We start from the raw sequence: 15,466 nt of genomic DNA, 5'->3' as shown, positions 1-15,466 counted from the left end.
GGGCGGAGCTCTGGCGTGTTGGGAGGGTTCTTGTCCTTGGGAACCACCTGCGCGTTGTTGGCGGCGTACCACTCCATGGCCTTTTTACCGTAATGGCAAGATGCCAAATCCGGCCAAAACAGTACGGAACAACCGTGTTTCTTCAGGAAAGGCAGCAGACGTTTATTCAAACACTCTTTCACGTAAATTTCTTGGTTGACAGTCCCGGAAGCTATGAAAATGCTGATTTTCAAGCCACAGGTACAGATGGCTTCCCAAACCAGATATTTCTTTGCGAACTTTGACAGTTTTATGTGCTTGAAAATATCTGCTACCTTTCCCCTTCCTTTTGCCGTATAAAACTCCTGTCCCGGAAGCTGCTTGTAGTCGGCTTTGACGTAGGTTTCGTCGTCCATTACCACGCAGTCAAACTTCGTCAGCATCGTCGTGTACAGCCTCCGGGATCGCGCTTTGGCCGTCGTATTTTGTTTATCATCGCGATTTGGAGTCACTACCTTCTTGTAAGTCGATAGTCCGGCTCGTTTTTTGGCTCGATGCACGGTTGTAGACGATACACCCAGCTTATTTGCGGCATCTCGGAGAGAGAGGTTAGGGTTTCGCTTGAAACTACCGGCAACTCTCTTTGTCGTCTCAGCGGCTTCCGGTTTTCGATTTCCCCCCGATCCAGACTTCCTGGCTGTCGACAAACGTTCCCCAAACACTTTAATTACATTTGTAACGGTTGATTTGGCAACTTTTAGCGATTTTGCGAGCTTTGCGTGCGAGTAGCTCGGATTTTCGCGATGCGCGAGCAAAATTTTGATACCCTGCTCTTCTTGCTTGGACGGCATTTTGACAAGTGAAGAGTGAATTTCAAAATCAAAATAGGAGCAACATTCTACACACACACCTTCAAAATGAGGGGTGTTCAGGTTTTTTAAATGCAAAATTGAAAGAAATACGTCAAGTTTATATTGACCAAATTTTGACCGTAACACCCTTTAGGTCCACATCGGTCTATAGTTATATATAGCTCTTAGATAAATCGATCCCCAATCACACAAAAATTAGTCCATATCAAGTTCATAATAGCGCCCATATAACCGACCCCCATATTTCAATTCTGGCTCTCTACGTATCGTGCAAAAAGTCCATATCGATTTGTAATTATTTGTAGACTTACCTATACATAACGATGTTAAGAAGTTTTAAGATACCACAACACAAGTAATTCGATTGTGGATGACAGTCTTTCGTAGAAGTTTCTACGCAATCCATGGTGGAGGGTACATAAGATTCAGCCTGGCCGAACTTACGGCCGTATATAAGTTAGGTTAGGTTAGGTTAAAGTGGCAGCCCGATTAGATTCAGGCTCACTTAGACTATTCAGTCCATTGTGATACCACATTAACTAAAAGTACCTATTACATACGGACACTTCTAGTTTTAAGCGCTGAACCTTCTCGATTATTTTTCTTCGCTGAACCAACCAGATTGTTCCGAAAAATATATACCGTATATACTTGTTTTCTTTTATTTTTATACAAGACTGAATTCATTATGATTTTGTAGTTGAAATGCATAGTTGTGTTCATTTTCTGTTCTTTATATGAAATAAATATTTTAGTTTTTAACAAAAAAATTATTTTGGTTTTACTATTATTAACATTGCAGATTTTTTTACGGAAGTGACGATTATGACGATTTTTTCGGAAAAAAGTGACGATTATTTTTGAAATTTTATTGGCTGCCCTGTAGGTAGCCTCATGCACATCAACGGTAGAACTTCATCACTCTACTCACGACACCATCCAAAATGTTGACTCTTCATACATAATGCATTTAGACGACCATATTCAGCAGATGCCATCTACAATAGGGAAAGCCAACAGTTTTCTTACAACAAACGGCAAGTCATTCAATAAACAACACACAGGGATACAGATGGGTGACTTTCCTCTCTCTCTCTCTCTATGTGTGTGTGTGTGTGTATGGGCCATAACAGGATTAGTAAATAAAATTACGATTTCTTGATTACATTTCACTGTGAGAGAGCCTATAGGCCATAAAGTCTTTTTGATGTAAACATTTGCCCTCATACAAAATGTTAGGGTACGGTCACATTGGGCAAATATTTGACAAAAGTCAGAAATGAATATGTCACCGTCATATCGCATACATATTTATTAAAATAAAATTAGTGGTGAGTTTCGAAATAGTAAAACTGAAAGTTGTCCCAACATTGAAATGAAATAATGGCCCAAATGTTGGAGGCGAAATAAAGCCTTATAAATAGCATGCAAAAAACTACGGCGCTATGAATATAAGCCCCATGAAAATAAGCCCTATAATCCCAATGAAACAGGTCCACAAATGTGGGGTGTAGTTTCATAATGAATACGAGTCCTATGAATATTAGCCCCAACAAAATGTAACTTTAGCATGAAAATCGACCCCAAAATAAAACTTTTGATTTGAAAGACCATGTGAAAATGAACCCTAACTGAGGGAAAAATTTTTAACAAAAAAATCTTACTCAGTACGAATCTCTTGGGTATCGCGTTAGCCCACTTTGGACTCTGCCCATAAAAGAAAGTCTTAGACCCCGACTGAAAGCCTCCCACCCAAAAAAAAAAAAAATCTGGTGCAATACAATACTATTCAGGATAACAAAAGTATGTATAGTCGACATTATTGTCAAATCCCAGAATGCGAAAATAGGCACCAATTGAAAACGAAGCACAATACCAAAACGGAATTCGGGGTTTATTTCCATTTGAAATACTGGGGTTTATTTTCATAATACAAACGGGCTCAAACATAAAATGAAATTAAACATAAATATTTTGTGTTGTTGTTTTCCATGTAATTTTTGGGGTCCTACTTCATTTAGGTTTTGGGGCAAATCTTCCTGCGGCCCATATGCATAGCGCCTAAAACTCAAACAACAATGAAAAAAGGCCCACGAAACATAATATAGAGTTCCCTGGGGTTTTATTTTTTATTATATTTTGTACAAGCGTAGTCCGGACCAACTTCGTTACGCCTTTTCAAGCATATTTGTAGGAACATGCGTTAACTTAGTAAACTGAAACCAAATTCGAAAAGATTTGAATTCTTCTGAAGAGTAGGGTCAGGGCAAGTGTGACACCAAAATTTGAAGTGCTGATTTTTCACACAATGGTTTCCACACACGAACCTTTTATTTTTTCAAACAAATCGGACAACATGCTTTTTCGTTTATATACACCCTCGTAAAAAATCTTCTCTAACATATGTTCCAATTTGAGCCCAAAAATTGTATATGCTTGGAATAATTTTCTCCCACAGAAGATTGTGCTCAAAAAAATTATTTCTGCCTAATTGCATATTGCCTCACATATTTCTCACTGTAATACAAACAATGCTGAAGAAACTAATCAATTTTATAAATTTGTTAAATTTTACCTTTCGTCTGTACGGAGAATCGAACCGAGGACCATACAGTTTGTAAGCCAACACTATCCACTAGGCTACGTAGCTGTTATAGTCACCAATAGACAATTATCGTTATAAGTTACATATATGTGGGCGCTGTAAACTATGCTATGTTTACAGCGCCCACAAGCCGATGCAAACAAAACATTATTCAATAGAAACATACATATGTTGGCCACTTGGAGCAATGATTAGCATGTCCGCTTTCATGCAAAGGGTCCTGGGTTCAATCCCTGCTCCGACCGAACACCATTTTTTATACCCTCCATCATATGATGGGGGGTATATTAACTTTGTCATTCCGTTTGTAACACATCGAAATATTGCTCTAAGACCCCATAGAGTATATATACTCGTATTCTGGGTCGTGGTGAAATTCTGAGTCGATCGAAGGATGTCCGTCCGTCTGTTGAAATCACGCTAACTTCCGAACGAAACAAGCTATCGACTTGAAACTTGGCACAAGTAGTTGTTATTGATGTAGGTCAGATGTCCATATCGGATAACTTTCACGTATAGCCCCCATATAAACGGACCCCCAGATTTGGCTTGCGGACCCTATAAGAGTAGCATATTTCATCCGATCCGCCTGAAATTTGGTACATGGTGTAAGTATATGGTCTCTAACAACTATGCCCCCCATATAAACCGATCCCCCGATTTGGCCTCCGGAGCCTCATGGATGAGAAAAATTCATCCGATTCAATTGAAATTGTGTACGTGGTGTTAGTATATTGTCTTTAACAACCACGCATAAATTGGTCCACAATTATATATAGCCCCCATATAACCGATCCCCAGATTTGGTTTTCGGAGCCTCTAAGAGAAGCAAATTTCATTCGATCCGGTTGAAATTTGGAAAATGGTGTTAGTATATGGTCTCTAACAACCGTACCAGAATTGGTCCATATCGGTCCATAATTATATATAGCCTCCATATAAACCGTTCTCCAGATTTGGCGTGCGGATCCTCAAAGAGGAGCACATTTAATCCGATTCGGTTTAAATTTGGTGCATGATGTTAGTATTGGTCTCTAACAACCCTACCGGAATTGGTCCATATCGGTCCATAATTATATATAGCCTCCATATAAACCGTTCTCCAGATTTGAACTCCGGAGCCGCTTGGAGGAGCAAAATTCGTCCGATCCGGTTAAAATTTGGAACGTGGTGTTAGTATAAGGCCGCTAACAACCATACCAATATTGGTCCTTGTCGGTCTATAGTTATATAGCCGATCCCCAATCACACAAAAATTGGTCCATATCGGTTCATAATCAAATTTTATTTCTATGGAAAATGTTGTTAAAATTCTATTTCTATAGAAAATTTTGTCAAAATTTCATTTCTATAGAAAATTTTGTCAAAACTTTATTTCTATAGAAAATTTTGTCCAAATTTTTTTGTATAAAAAATTTGTTAAAATTTTATTTCTATAGAAAATTTTGTCAAAATTTTATTTTTATAAAAAAATTTGTCAAACTGAATTATATACGTATTTAGTCGTTCTTTTTTAATTTAATATATACCACGTATGGACTTACTTATAATTTAGAAGACGGTGTTAGGAGGTTTTAAGATACCTTGCCATCAGAAAGCGTTACGGAAACCCAAGTAATTCGATTTGGATGGCAGTGTTTAGAAGAAGTTTCTACGAAATCCAAATCCACATAAGCTTCGGCCTGGCCGAACTTACGGCGGTATATACTTGTTTTTTAGTTCAATATAAAGGTTTGGGTTTGTTGGGATCTGATTTCTAGGAGGCTTATTTCCAAACTGGTCCTGGAAAATAAGTCGCCAAAATGTAAATGAAATAATGTCTCAATTTTTGGGACATTCTTCGAACTTGACCTTCATGCAAACAAAAGGTGAATCTGTGCAAAAATTCAGGACAATAGAACCATTATTGAAGGATGTAGCATGATTACAACAGACATACAGAAAATATTTAATTATTTAAATCTACTTGTACGGCATTACCGTGAAAAAAAGGCCTTACGGTTTTGCTCAAGTGTAAAGGTTGTAAACAAATTCACCCGAATTTTTAGGGCGGTCTTTTTTTTTGGCAATATTTTTTGATTTTAATAAAATAAAGACTTTGAAAAGTTTGCAAAAACAATTCGCGCGAATTTTTTTACAACCTTTACACTCGAGCAAAGTCTTTAGTTTTGTTTTTTGCTATTGTAAAAAAATTGGAGCGAATTGTTTACATCCTTTACATTCGAAGAAACCAATTTTCTATTGGGGGAATAAATCATTAAAATAGGTCCCTTTACATTCGAGCAAAATCCTTATTTTATTCCACAATTCAAAAACATTATGTGGGAGTGTAAGGGTTATAAAAATGCCTGCGAATTTTTTACAAAAAAAAATCAAATCAAAAAAGTTTTTGTAAAAGTTTCATGGTGGTGGGTATTTAAGATTTGTCCCTGTCGAAGTTTTAGCAATAAATAATTGCATGACAATCGTTTTGATCATATAGTGGCCCAGTGTGACCCTACTCTTAGTGTAATGTCCATAGAAAGAATGGTTGTATGTATGTATTAGATAGGGGACAAAGCGGATGTCCTGAAGGAATGAATTCAAACATATAGCATTTATTTATTTTCTTTGAATGGCAAGGTATAGAGATCAACAAAGTACCATTCTGTTATTAAAGTTTTGGTGTTTAACGAATCGATTCAAAATATTTTCCAATTCCATTCAACAAAGTCTGTCCGTCCCTATGTTTGTTCACGTGTCCTATAATCAAACAATGAAATTTTATCCCAAGACGAATTCTATTGAAATTAAAAGCAATTTTTTAGATGTACAGTATGACTGATATGTATTGCAATCGACTTCAGGTTGCTATCATTTCTAAACTGCTCGTCTGAAAGCTGATTGTATTCATGACGGCTTGTGCATGGGGTAGTCCTACTTAATTGTCCAAAGACGTGTCCTTTGTAATGAGACCAAGTCGTGTCCTTTGGAGTAAATTTACTCCGTCAATGACAAACCCATGTTAAAGTGGGCTGATGCATTTCCCGTAGGGTTCCACGATGTTTATTTAGTTCTTAGCACTTTTTTCTGTAATACGAACTATTTAGAAGAAATTTTTCGATTTTATATATAAATATATTTTTTTAATTTTACCTTTGCCCAGATCGAACTGCGGACCATACCGTTTATAAGCCGACACACTATCCACTGGGCTACTACGTAGCTGTTATTGTCATTAACAAGCTGTTGTCGTTATAGCCATTAACGCACAAGAAACCCCTACAGCCAAGCAGTTTTATTTATAGAGCACAGTTTTGGGCATCCACAAGCCGATGTAAAAAACCTTTGTATAATAGAAACATACCTTTAGTCGGCCGCTTTCTTAAAACCGATGTACATAATACAATTTTTGGAAACGGAAAGAATGTACATAATTTTTTAAATATACAAAAAAATTTCACAAGATATCGAAGGTTCGCCATATTACATTTTGAATACGAAACCTCAAAATGTGTCACCGTGGTGCAATGGTTAGTATGCCCGCCTTGCATACACAAGGTCGTGGGTTCGATTCCTGCTTCGACCGAACACCAAAAAGTTTTTCAGCGGTGGATTATCCACCTCATTAATGCTGGTGACATTTCTGAGGGTTTCAAAGCTTCTCTAAGTGGTTTCACTGTAATGTGGAACGCCATTCGGACTCGGCTATGAAAAGGAGGTCCCTTGTCGTTGAGCTTAACATGGAATCGGGCAGCACTCAGTTATAAGAGAGAAGTTCACCAAGTTCACCACCTAACCTAACCTAACCTAATGTGTCTTATTTAAGATATAAAGAATACACAATCGTGGTGTTTCTAGACATCGAAAGGGCATTCAATAACGTCCATTCGAGCTCGATATTAAATGAAGTGACAACTTTGAATGTTGATCCAGGTATACTTAGGCTGTTAGACGAACTTCTAATGAGGAGACGTTTTTCAGCCACACTAGGACAAGCAAACATACAAAGGTATGTGAACAGAGGCACTTTCCAAGGAGTAGTTCTATCACCTCTTCTTTGTAAAGTTGCTATAAACTACCTTCTGGTTATCCTAGAAAAAGAAAGGATAAAAGTGGTGGCATACACAGATGATGTGGCTGTAGCAGTCAGGGGAGATATTATACAGAGAGCCATCCGGATGACTGAGAAATGGGCGAAAGAGAATGGGCAAAAAAATCGTTACCAAAAAAGTAGTGAAAATGTACTTTTTGGATCCGGAAGTGGTTCCAAATTGACGCAGAAACGACGAATTTAACATTGGCTTGTCATAGGACGGATGTCAACAGCCGCTGCTCTAAATTTGCATCACTTCTTAAGGTGTGAGGTGAATTTGGTGTTTTAGATGTGAATTAAGAAATTTTTATGATTTTTAATGCATTATAACGCTTGTGGAAGCTGGAATGTTTGTCATCAAATATTTTCAAAAATTCGCAATTTTTCTAAAAGGATTTAACATATTTTTCGGAAAAATTTAAAAAATGTGTACCATTTTATTAATTCTTAATCTGTCTTTAACCTATTTGTCTTTAACCTTTAATCTGTCTTTAACCTATTTCCCTTTAAAAATATGAAAAAAGCGAGTTATAAAAAAATTGGATCAAATGAACTTCCTGTGCAATTAAATTAAAGAACATCTTTGGGAAGACATTTTTGGAAGTTCTTTTAAAGTTGTGCCTTGAGAAGGACTTCCGAATTTTTTTTGCTGGGTAGTCATACACTGCAAACATCGCAAAACTCCCACGGTTAAGCCCATATCCTTAGGGGATATTGAAATTTCCCTTTGGCGAGTGTGCAAAATACTTTGGCGTTATTTTGGACAGGAAGCTGAACCTTAAGCTTAATATTGAAGAAATGGCGAGAAAAGCCACGTCTTTGTACCCGTGCAAAAAGGCAATAAGAAACAAGTATATACGGCAGTAAGTTCGGCCAGGCCGAAGCTTATGTACCCTCCACCATGGATTGCGTAGAAACTTCTACTGAAGACAGTCATCCACAATCGACTTACTTGGGTTGCGGTAACACTTGCCGATGGCAAGGTATCTTAAAACTTCCTAACACCGTCTTCTAAATTAGAAGGTAGTCCATACGTAGTATATATAAAACTAAAAAAGGCCGCTTAAATACGTATATAATTAAGTTTAAAGTTTCTATAGAAATAAAATTTTGACATTTTCTATAGAAGTAAAATTTGGAAAAAAATTTCTATAGAAATAACATTTTGACAAAATTTTCTATAGAAATAAAATGTTGACAAAATTTTCTATAGAAATAAAATGTTGACAAAATTTTCTATAGAAATAAAATTTTTACAAAATTTTCTATAGAAATAAAATTTTGACAAAATTTTCTATAGAAATAACATTTTGACCATGTTTTCCATAAAACTAAAATTTAGGTAGATTATCTTTGGCTCGAGTGGCAACCATGAATATGAACCGATATGGACCAATTTTTGTGTGATTAGGGGTCGGCTATATATAAATATTGACAGATATGGACCAATTTTGGCATGGATATTAGCGGCCTTATACCAACACCACGTTGCAAATTTCAACCGGATCGGATGAATTTTGCTCCTCCAAGAGGCTCCGGAGATCAAATCTGGGGAACGGTTTATATGGGGGTTATATATAATTATGGACCAATATGGACCAATTCTTGCGTGTTTGTTAGAGACCACATTCTAACACCATGTTCCAAATTTCAACCGTATCGGATGAATTTTGCTCCTCCAAGAGGCTCCACAACCCAAATCGGGGGATCGGTGTATATGGGGGCTATATATAATTATGGACCGATGTGGACCAATTTTTGCATGGTCATTAGAGAACATATACCAACACCATGTACCAAATTTCAGCCGAATCGGATGAAATTTGCTTCTCTTAGAGGCTCCACAACCCAAATCGGGGGATCGGTGTATATGGGGGCTATATATAATTATGGACCGATGTGGACCAATTTTTGCATGGTCATTAGAGAACATATACCAACACCATGTACGAAATTTCAGCCGAATCGGATGAAATATGCTACTCTTCTAGGGTCCGCAAGCCAAATCTGGGGATCGGTTTATATGGGGGCTATATATACTTATGGACCGATATGGACCAATTTTTGCATGGTCATTAGAGAACATATACCAACACCATGTACCAAATTTCAGCCGGATCAGATGAAATTTGCTTCTCTTATAGCGATTGCAAGCCAAATTTGAGGGTCCGTTTATATGGGGGCTATACGAAAAAGTGGACCGATAGGGACCAATTTTTGAATGGTTGTTAGAGAACATATACCAACACCATGAACCAAATTTCAGCCGGACCGGATGAAATTTGCTTCTCTTAGAGCAATCGCAAGCCAAATTTGGGGGTCCGTTTATATGGGGGCTATACGTAAAAGTGGACTGATATGACCCATTAGCAATACCATCCGACCTACATCAATAACAACTACTTGTGCCAAGTTTCAAGCCGACAGCTTGTTTCGTTCGGAAGTTAGCGTGATTTCAACAGACGGACGGACGGACATGCTTAGATCGACTCACAATTTCACCACGGCCTAGAATATATATACTTTATGGGGTCTTAGAGCAATATTTCAATGTGTTACAAACGGAATGACAAAGTTAATATACCCCCATCCTATGGTGGAGGGCAGGGATCCGGAGCGGAGCGTGGAGCGGAGCGGAGCAAGCCCTTTTTTTGCCGGAGCGGGAGCGGCATTTCTAAAATCCGGAGCGGAGCGGTTTCCAAATGAAAAACCGCTCCGCTCCGAATAAAATATTACTTGAATGAAATGTGTAACTTTGAAATTACACTGTGTAGGTAATTTCAAATTTAGTTAGTACTTAGCGTAGTGTGAGTAAACGTTTAAAATGTACGATATGTATTTTTGTACGTACGTACATTGGGGAAAACACAACGTGTTTTTTAGTAATTGTTTTCAAAAACGGCAAATGTCAAAATATATATCTAGTATGTGTTGTAAAAGTAACAACAGTACTTTCGATCAATTTCATCCCGTATTACTACAAAGATGTTTGTAATGAACGTCAAATAAATGCAATTAAACGATCTTATTTATATTTAATTTTTTAGTTTTCTACACTGAAAAAAATATTGTCGTGAAGTCAAAGATTCCATGTCCTTAGAATAAGAATGCAAATTTTGCTTAACATGGAAGACGCATTTCTCTAAAATAAAGTTTTTTTTTCTTGTCCAAAAGGCAATAAGCTTTTGAATGAAGTTGTAATGTCCTTATAATTAAGTGATTTTACTTAAAAATGTGTATCATAACATGAAAGATACAATTTTTGAGGTAAGGTCAACATGACTTCAATAATTAAGAAAAATTCTTTAAAATTAATAAAATTGTCTTTAAATTTGTTTCCTTTTTGCATCTTGCCTACAAAGAAAAAATCGTTAAAAAATAAGACATGTTTTTCAACAATTTATTTTAAAGACGCTTTTTACTTGAAACATAGCATAATTTCTACTGGAAGTCGAGTCTTAATATGGAAAAAAATAACTCGTTAACTCGTTTTTAAAGGATTTTGATAACAACTGACGAAAAAAATCTAAAAAAAATAAAAATTAACATTTGCTTCCTAGAACCCCCAAATTTAAAAGAGAATTACGTCTTTAAAGTATCCTTACTTGTCTTCTCCGCTTCTTTGGCTCGGAATTAATACCCAAACTGTTAAAGTAAAGACAAAATCGTTGGAACCGGGCATGCTTTTTTTCATTCACATTTGCTTTACTATTGTACTATATCCTAGCATTCTCTTATTTCTGATATTAGTTCTCGAAAATTTAATTAAAATTATGGCTAGTTTCAATTTTGGTTGAAAAATGTGCGCATATACATTTATTATACAATAAAGGGGAAAAAAGCGAAATTAGGTAACACTAGATCTGAGTAAGAATATTCGTAGGTATACCACGGACTGATGTCGATGGAGGTTGTTGCAAACATAAACATACACACACACATTACAAATATAACAAAACCTCTTCTCTACGTCTGTTGCAAAACAAAAAAAACTTTCGGAGAGTAGTTACTTATACTCTGTGTATAGACTTTCAATTCCAATCAGCGTTGCCGTTTTGGTCCGATCGGACCAAAATTGGTCCAAAAGATTTCTAATTTTTAAATTTAGTCCGATGGTCAGACCAAACAGAATTTGGTCCATTTTGGTCCATTTTCATAAATTTGGTTTCTATCACATATTAAATAGTAGATGGTGCACCGCAAAGAATATTGTCGGGAGGTCAAATATTTCACATGCTTAAAATACGAATACGAATTTTGCTTAGAATAGAAGACGTATTTCTCTGAAAAAAAGTTTTTCCTTGTCTAAAAGTCTCTAAACTTTTCAATGAAGTCTGTTTGTCCTTATAGCTAAGTGATTCGACATAAAAATGTGTATCCTAACATGAATGCAAATTTCGTTTTAATGAAGTCAAATTGGATTTAATATTTCTGAAAAAATCTTCAAAATGAATAAAATATTTCAACACATTGTTTTAAAGTCATTATACCCTAAACCACATAGTGTCAAAAAATGTGCCTACAAGAAATATTGATTTTAGACCCCATAAAATATATACCGATCGACTCAGAATCACCTCCTGAGTCGATCTAGCGCTTGGCGTCCGTCCGTCCATCCGTCCGTCTGTCCATGTATTTGTTGTTCACAGGATTTCGGTCGCAATTATTAACCGATTTTGATGAAATTTGGTACAGGGAGTTTTTTTTGGGCACAAGGACGAACGTTATTGAATTTGGAAGAAATCGGATCAAATTTAGATATAGCTCCCATATATATGTATTGCCCGATTTCGACAAATGGGGTCACGTTGCACTTTTTTTACTAACCGATCGTCGTCAAATTTAGCACAAAATAATCTTCTGTATCACCCTTTAAGTCTGAAAATTTCATCGAAATCGGTTCAGATTTAGATATAGGTCTCATATATATGTATCGCCCGATTTTGTCAAATTAGGTCATAAAACCCTTATTTATCAACCGATCTTACTCAAAGTTGGCGAAATGTAATCTTCTATAGCACTAACTATATGTGCAAAAAATCATCGAAATCGGTTCAGATTTAGCTATAGCTCCCATATATGTACCGCCCGATTTTTCTAAATAAAATAAAACTCAATTGAACAAATAATACAATGTTTGTACTATAATTTTCTCGAAGAGGAGCGGAGCGGAGCGTGGAGCGGAGCGGAGCGATTTTTTTTTTCTCGGAGCGGAGCGAGGAGCGGAGCGGTTTTTTTTCTCCGGAGCGGGAGCGGAGCGGAGCGGAAAAAATGGACCGCTCCGGATCCCTGGTGGAGGGTATAATAAACTTTTGACAAAATTTTCTATAGATATAAAATTTTCACAAAATTTTCTATAGCAATAAAATTTTGAGAAAATTTTCTATAGAATTAAAATCTTGACAAAATTTTGTATAGTAATAAAATTTTGACAAAATTTTTATAGTAATAAAATTTTGGTAGATTATTTTTGCGGATCGGCTATATATAACTATAGACCGATATGGACCAATTTTGGCATGGTTGTTAGCGGCCATATACTAGCGCAATGTACCACATTTCACCACGTACAAAATTTCAACCGGATGGAGTGAATTTTGCTCTTCCAAGGGGCTCCGTAGGTCAAATCTGGGGATCGGTTTATATGGAGGCTACATATAATTATCGACCGATATGGAGCAATTCCTGCATGGTTGTTAGTCATCCATGAGGCTCCGCAAGCCAAGTGGGGGGATCGGTTTATATGGGGGCTATATATAATTATGGACCGATGTGAACCAATTTTTGCATGGTTGTTAGAGACCATATACTTACACCATGTACCAAGTTTCAACCGGATCGGATGAATTTTGCTCCTCCAAGAGGTTCCGCAAACCAAATGTGAGCGTCGATTTATATGGGGGCTATACGTAAAAGAGGTCCGATATGACCCATTAGCAATACCATCCGACCTACATCAATAACAACTACTTGTGCCAAGTTTCAAGCCGACAGCTTGTTTCGTTCGGAAGTTAGCGTGATTTCAACAGACGAACGGACGGACATGCTTAGATCGACTCACAATTTCACCACGGCCTAGAATATATATACTTTATGGGGTCTTAGAGCAATATTTCAATGTGTTACAAACGAAATGGACTATGATTTTGGAATAAAAAGTATTTTTTAGTGCAAAAATAAAAGAAAAATGTGACAAAGGCTTGAACTTTTTGAAAGAATTCAACAAACTGCAAGAAAAAAACAATGCGTGAATACTTCTCTTTTATAACATATGCTAATTCCATCGATTCATGCATTGAAATAGCGAATTTAATTTTATGTCTTTATCTTCTCATTTCAGGCGACCTCTTCATATTGGTCTTTAGCATGGATTCACGAGAATCCTTCGAGGAAGTTGTACGGCTAAGAGAAAACATATTGGAAACCAAGTGGGCAGCTTTAAATCCTGGATCTGGGTTCAAAAAGAAAGCCCTACCTAAAATACCTATGGTGTTGGCGGGAAATAAATGCGATAAAGACCAAAGGTAAATGAACGCAAACATAAAAATTTTCGTTAACATTGTATAGATATGTTATAACATTTGACATATTCATTACTTCTACATTTTGATTAGATCATTTCAAATTTGACTTTTGACACCTTTGAACAATTTGGCTCTCGATTTTGCCACTATTGAAAAGTCGAATTTTGACATTGCAACTTTCCCCTTTTTGAGTTTTTCACAACTTTAAAAAAGGTTATGTAAAGATTTTTGAACTTTTTTAAATAAGTTGTCTCTCGATTATTAAAACGTCGACTTTTAACGTCACTACATTCGACTATTTTATGAATTGTACATCATAGTCGCCTTTCAGTTCAAATTCGACTTTTCGATTCTTTAAATTAAAAAAAGTTAAATTTATGATTTGTCGACTTTTCAAAATTTTTAAAAAGTCGACTTTCAACTTTAGCGATTAGCGAAAAGTCGACTTATCTTTTTTTTATGAATTTTCTCTAACATTCCCCTTTAAATTTAAATTCGACTTATAAATATTTTCACAATTTTCGACTTTCTTAATCGATTATCGACTTTAGCAATTTTTGAAAAGTCTAATTTCAATTAAAATTCAGGTATTCTAGTTTTTCAAAAAAAAAAAAAAACAAGTATATACGGCCGTAAGTTCGACCAGCCCGAATCTTATGTACCCTCCACCATGGATTGCGTATCCCTTATTTTAATGTCTTTCTTTATATTCATATTCCTCCCCTAGTGAAATTCTACAAACTGAAATTTTTATCTGTTTTTTCTTTTCTAACATCAAACAGAACGGTTCAACTGGATGAAGTAATGGGCTATATTGCTGGTCAGGACAACTGCTGTGTCTTTGTGGAATGTTCGGCTAAACAAAATTTCCGAATTGACGATTTATTTTATGCTCTTTTCACCGCCTCAAATCTACCATTGGAAATGGCACCCAACCATCATAGACGAGTGGTTACGGTTTTCGGAGCACCATCACCACTACCACCACACTCATCGGCGGGAGCTACCAAGAAGAATGCTCTCTCCATTAAAAGGCGTTTCAGTGATGCCTGTGGTGTGGTTACGCCAAATGCCAGAAGGCCTAGTATTCGTACAGATTTGAATTTAATGCGTTCCAAGACAATGGCCATGAATGAAGGTGAAAGTTCGGTGACACGAAAAAAATGTATCATAATGTAATTTGGATGAAACGAATAGGCCATTAAAAAAAGGGGGCTATGGCAAGAGTATCGCTGGCAACGGACACAATCTTAACCAAAAACGACGGAAACTATGTTACACCAAACATAGGACATTTCATATTGTGATAGTAGTTGAATGAATATATGTAAAGATAAAAATATGCGCACATACATACAGCCAAAATGCAAAGAAGAAATATTTTGGATTTTATTACATATAAATAAAGAGA

General features: G+C 36.3%; 1 protein-coding gene across 1 annotated transcript in view; it reads left to right on the top strand.

Annotated features, from left to right (window-relative positions):
- The window catches only part of LOC142234284 (GTP-binding protein Rhes), a 59,288-nt gene extending 44,052 nt beyond the window's left edge, over positions 1 to 15,236 (top strand). Inside the window, exons 3-4 of the mRNA XM_075305376.1 lie at positions 13,872 to 14,055; positions 14,838 to 15,236. Of these exons, the coding sequence (XP_075161491.1) occupies positions 13,872 to 14,055; positions 14,838 to 15,234 (581 nt within the window). The 3' untranslated portion in view covers positions 15,235 to 15,236. The remainder of the gene's footprint in view (positions 1 to 13,871; positions 14,056 to 14,837) is intronic.
- Positions 15,237 to 15,466: the final 230 nt, after the last annotated feature.

This window comes from Haematobia irritans, chromosome 4 (assembly GCF_050003625.1).
Source record: "Haematobia irritans isolate KBUSLIRL chromosome 4, ASM5000362v1, whole genome shotgun sequence".
Lineage (NCBI taxonomy): Eukaryota > Metazoa > Arthropoda > Insecta > Diptera > Muscidae > Haematobia > Haematobia irritans.
Note: the sequence above shows the minus strand (reverse complement) of the source record. Positions and strands in the feature narration are given on the sequence as shown.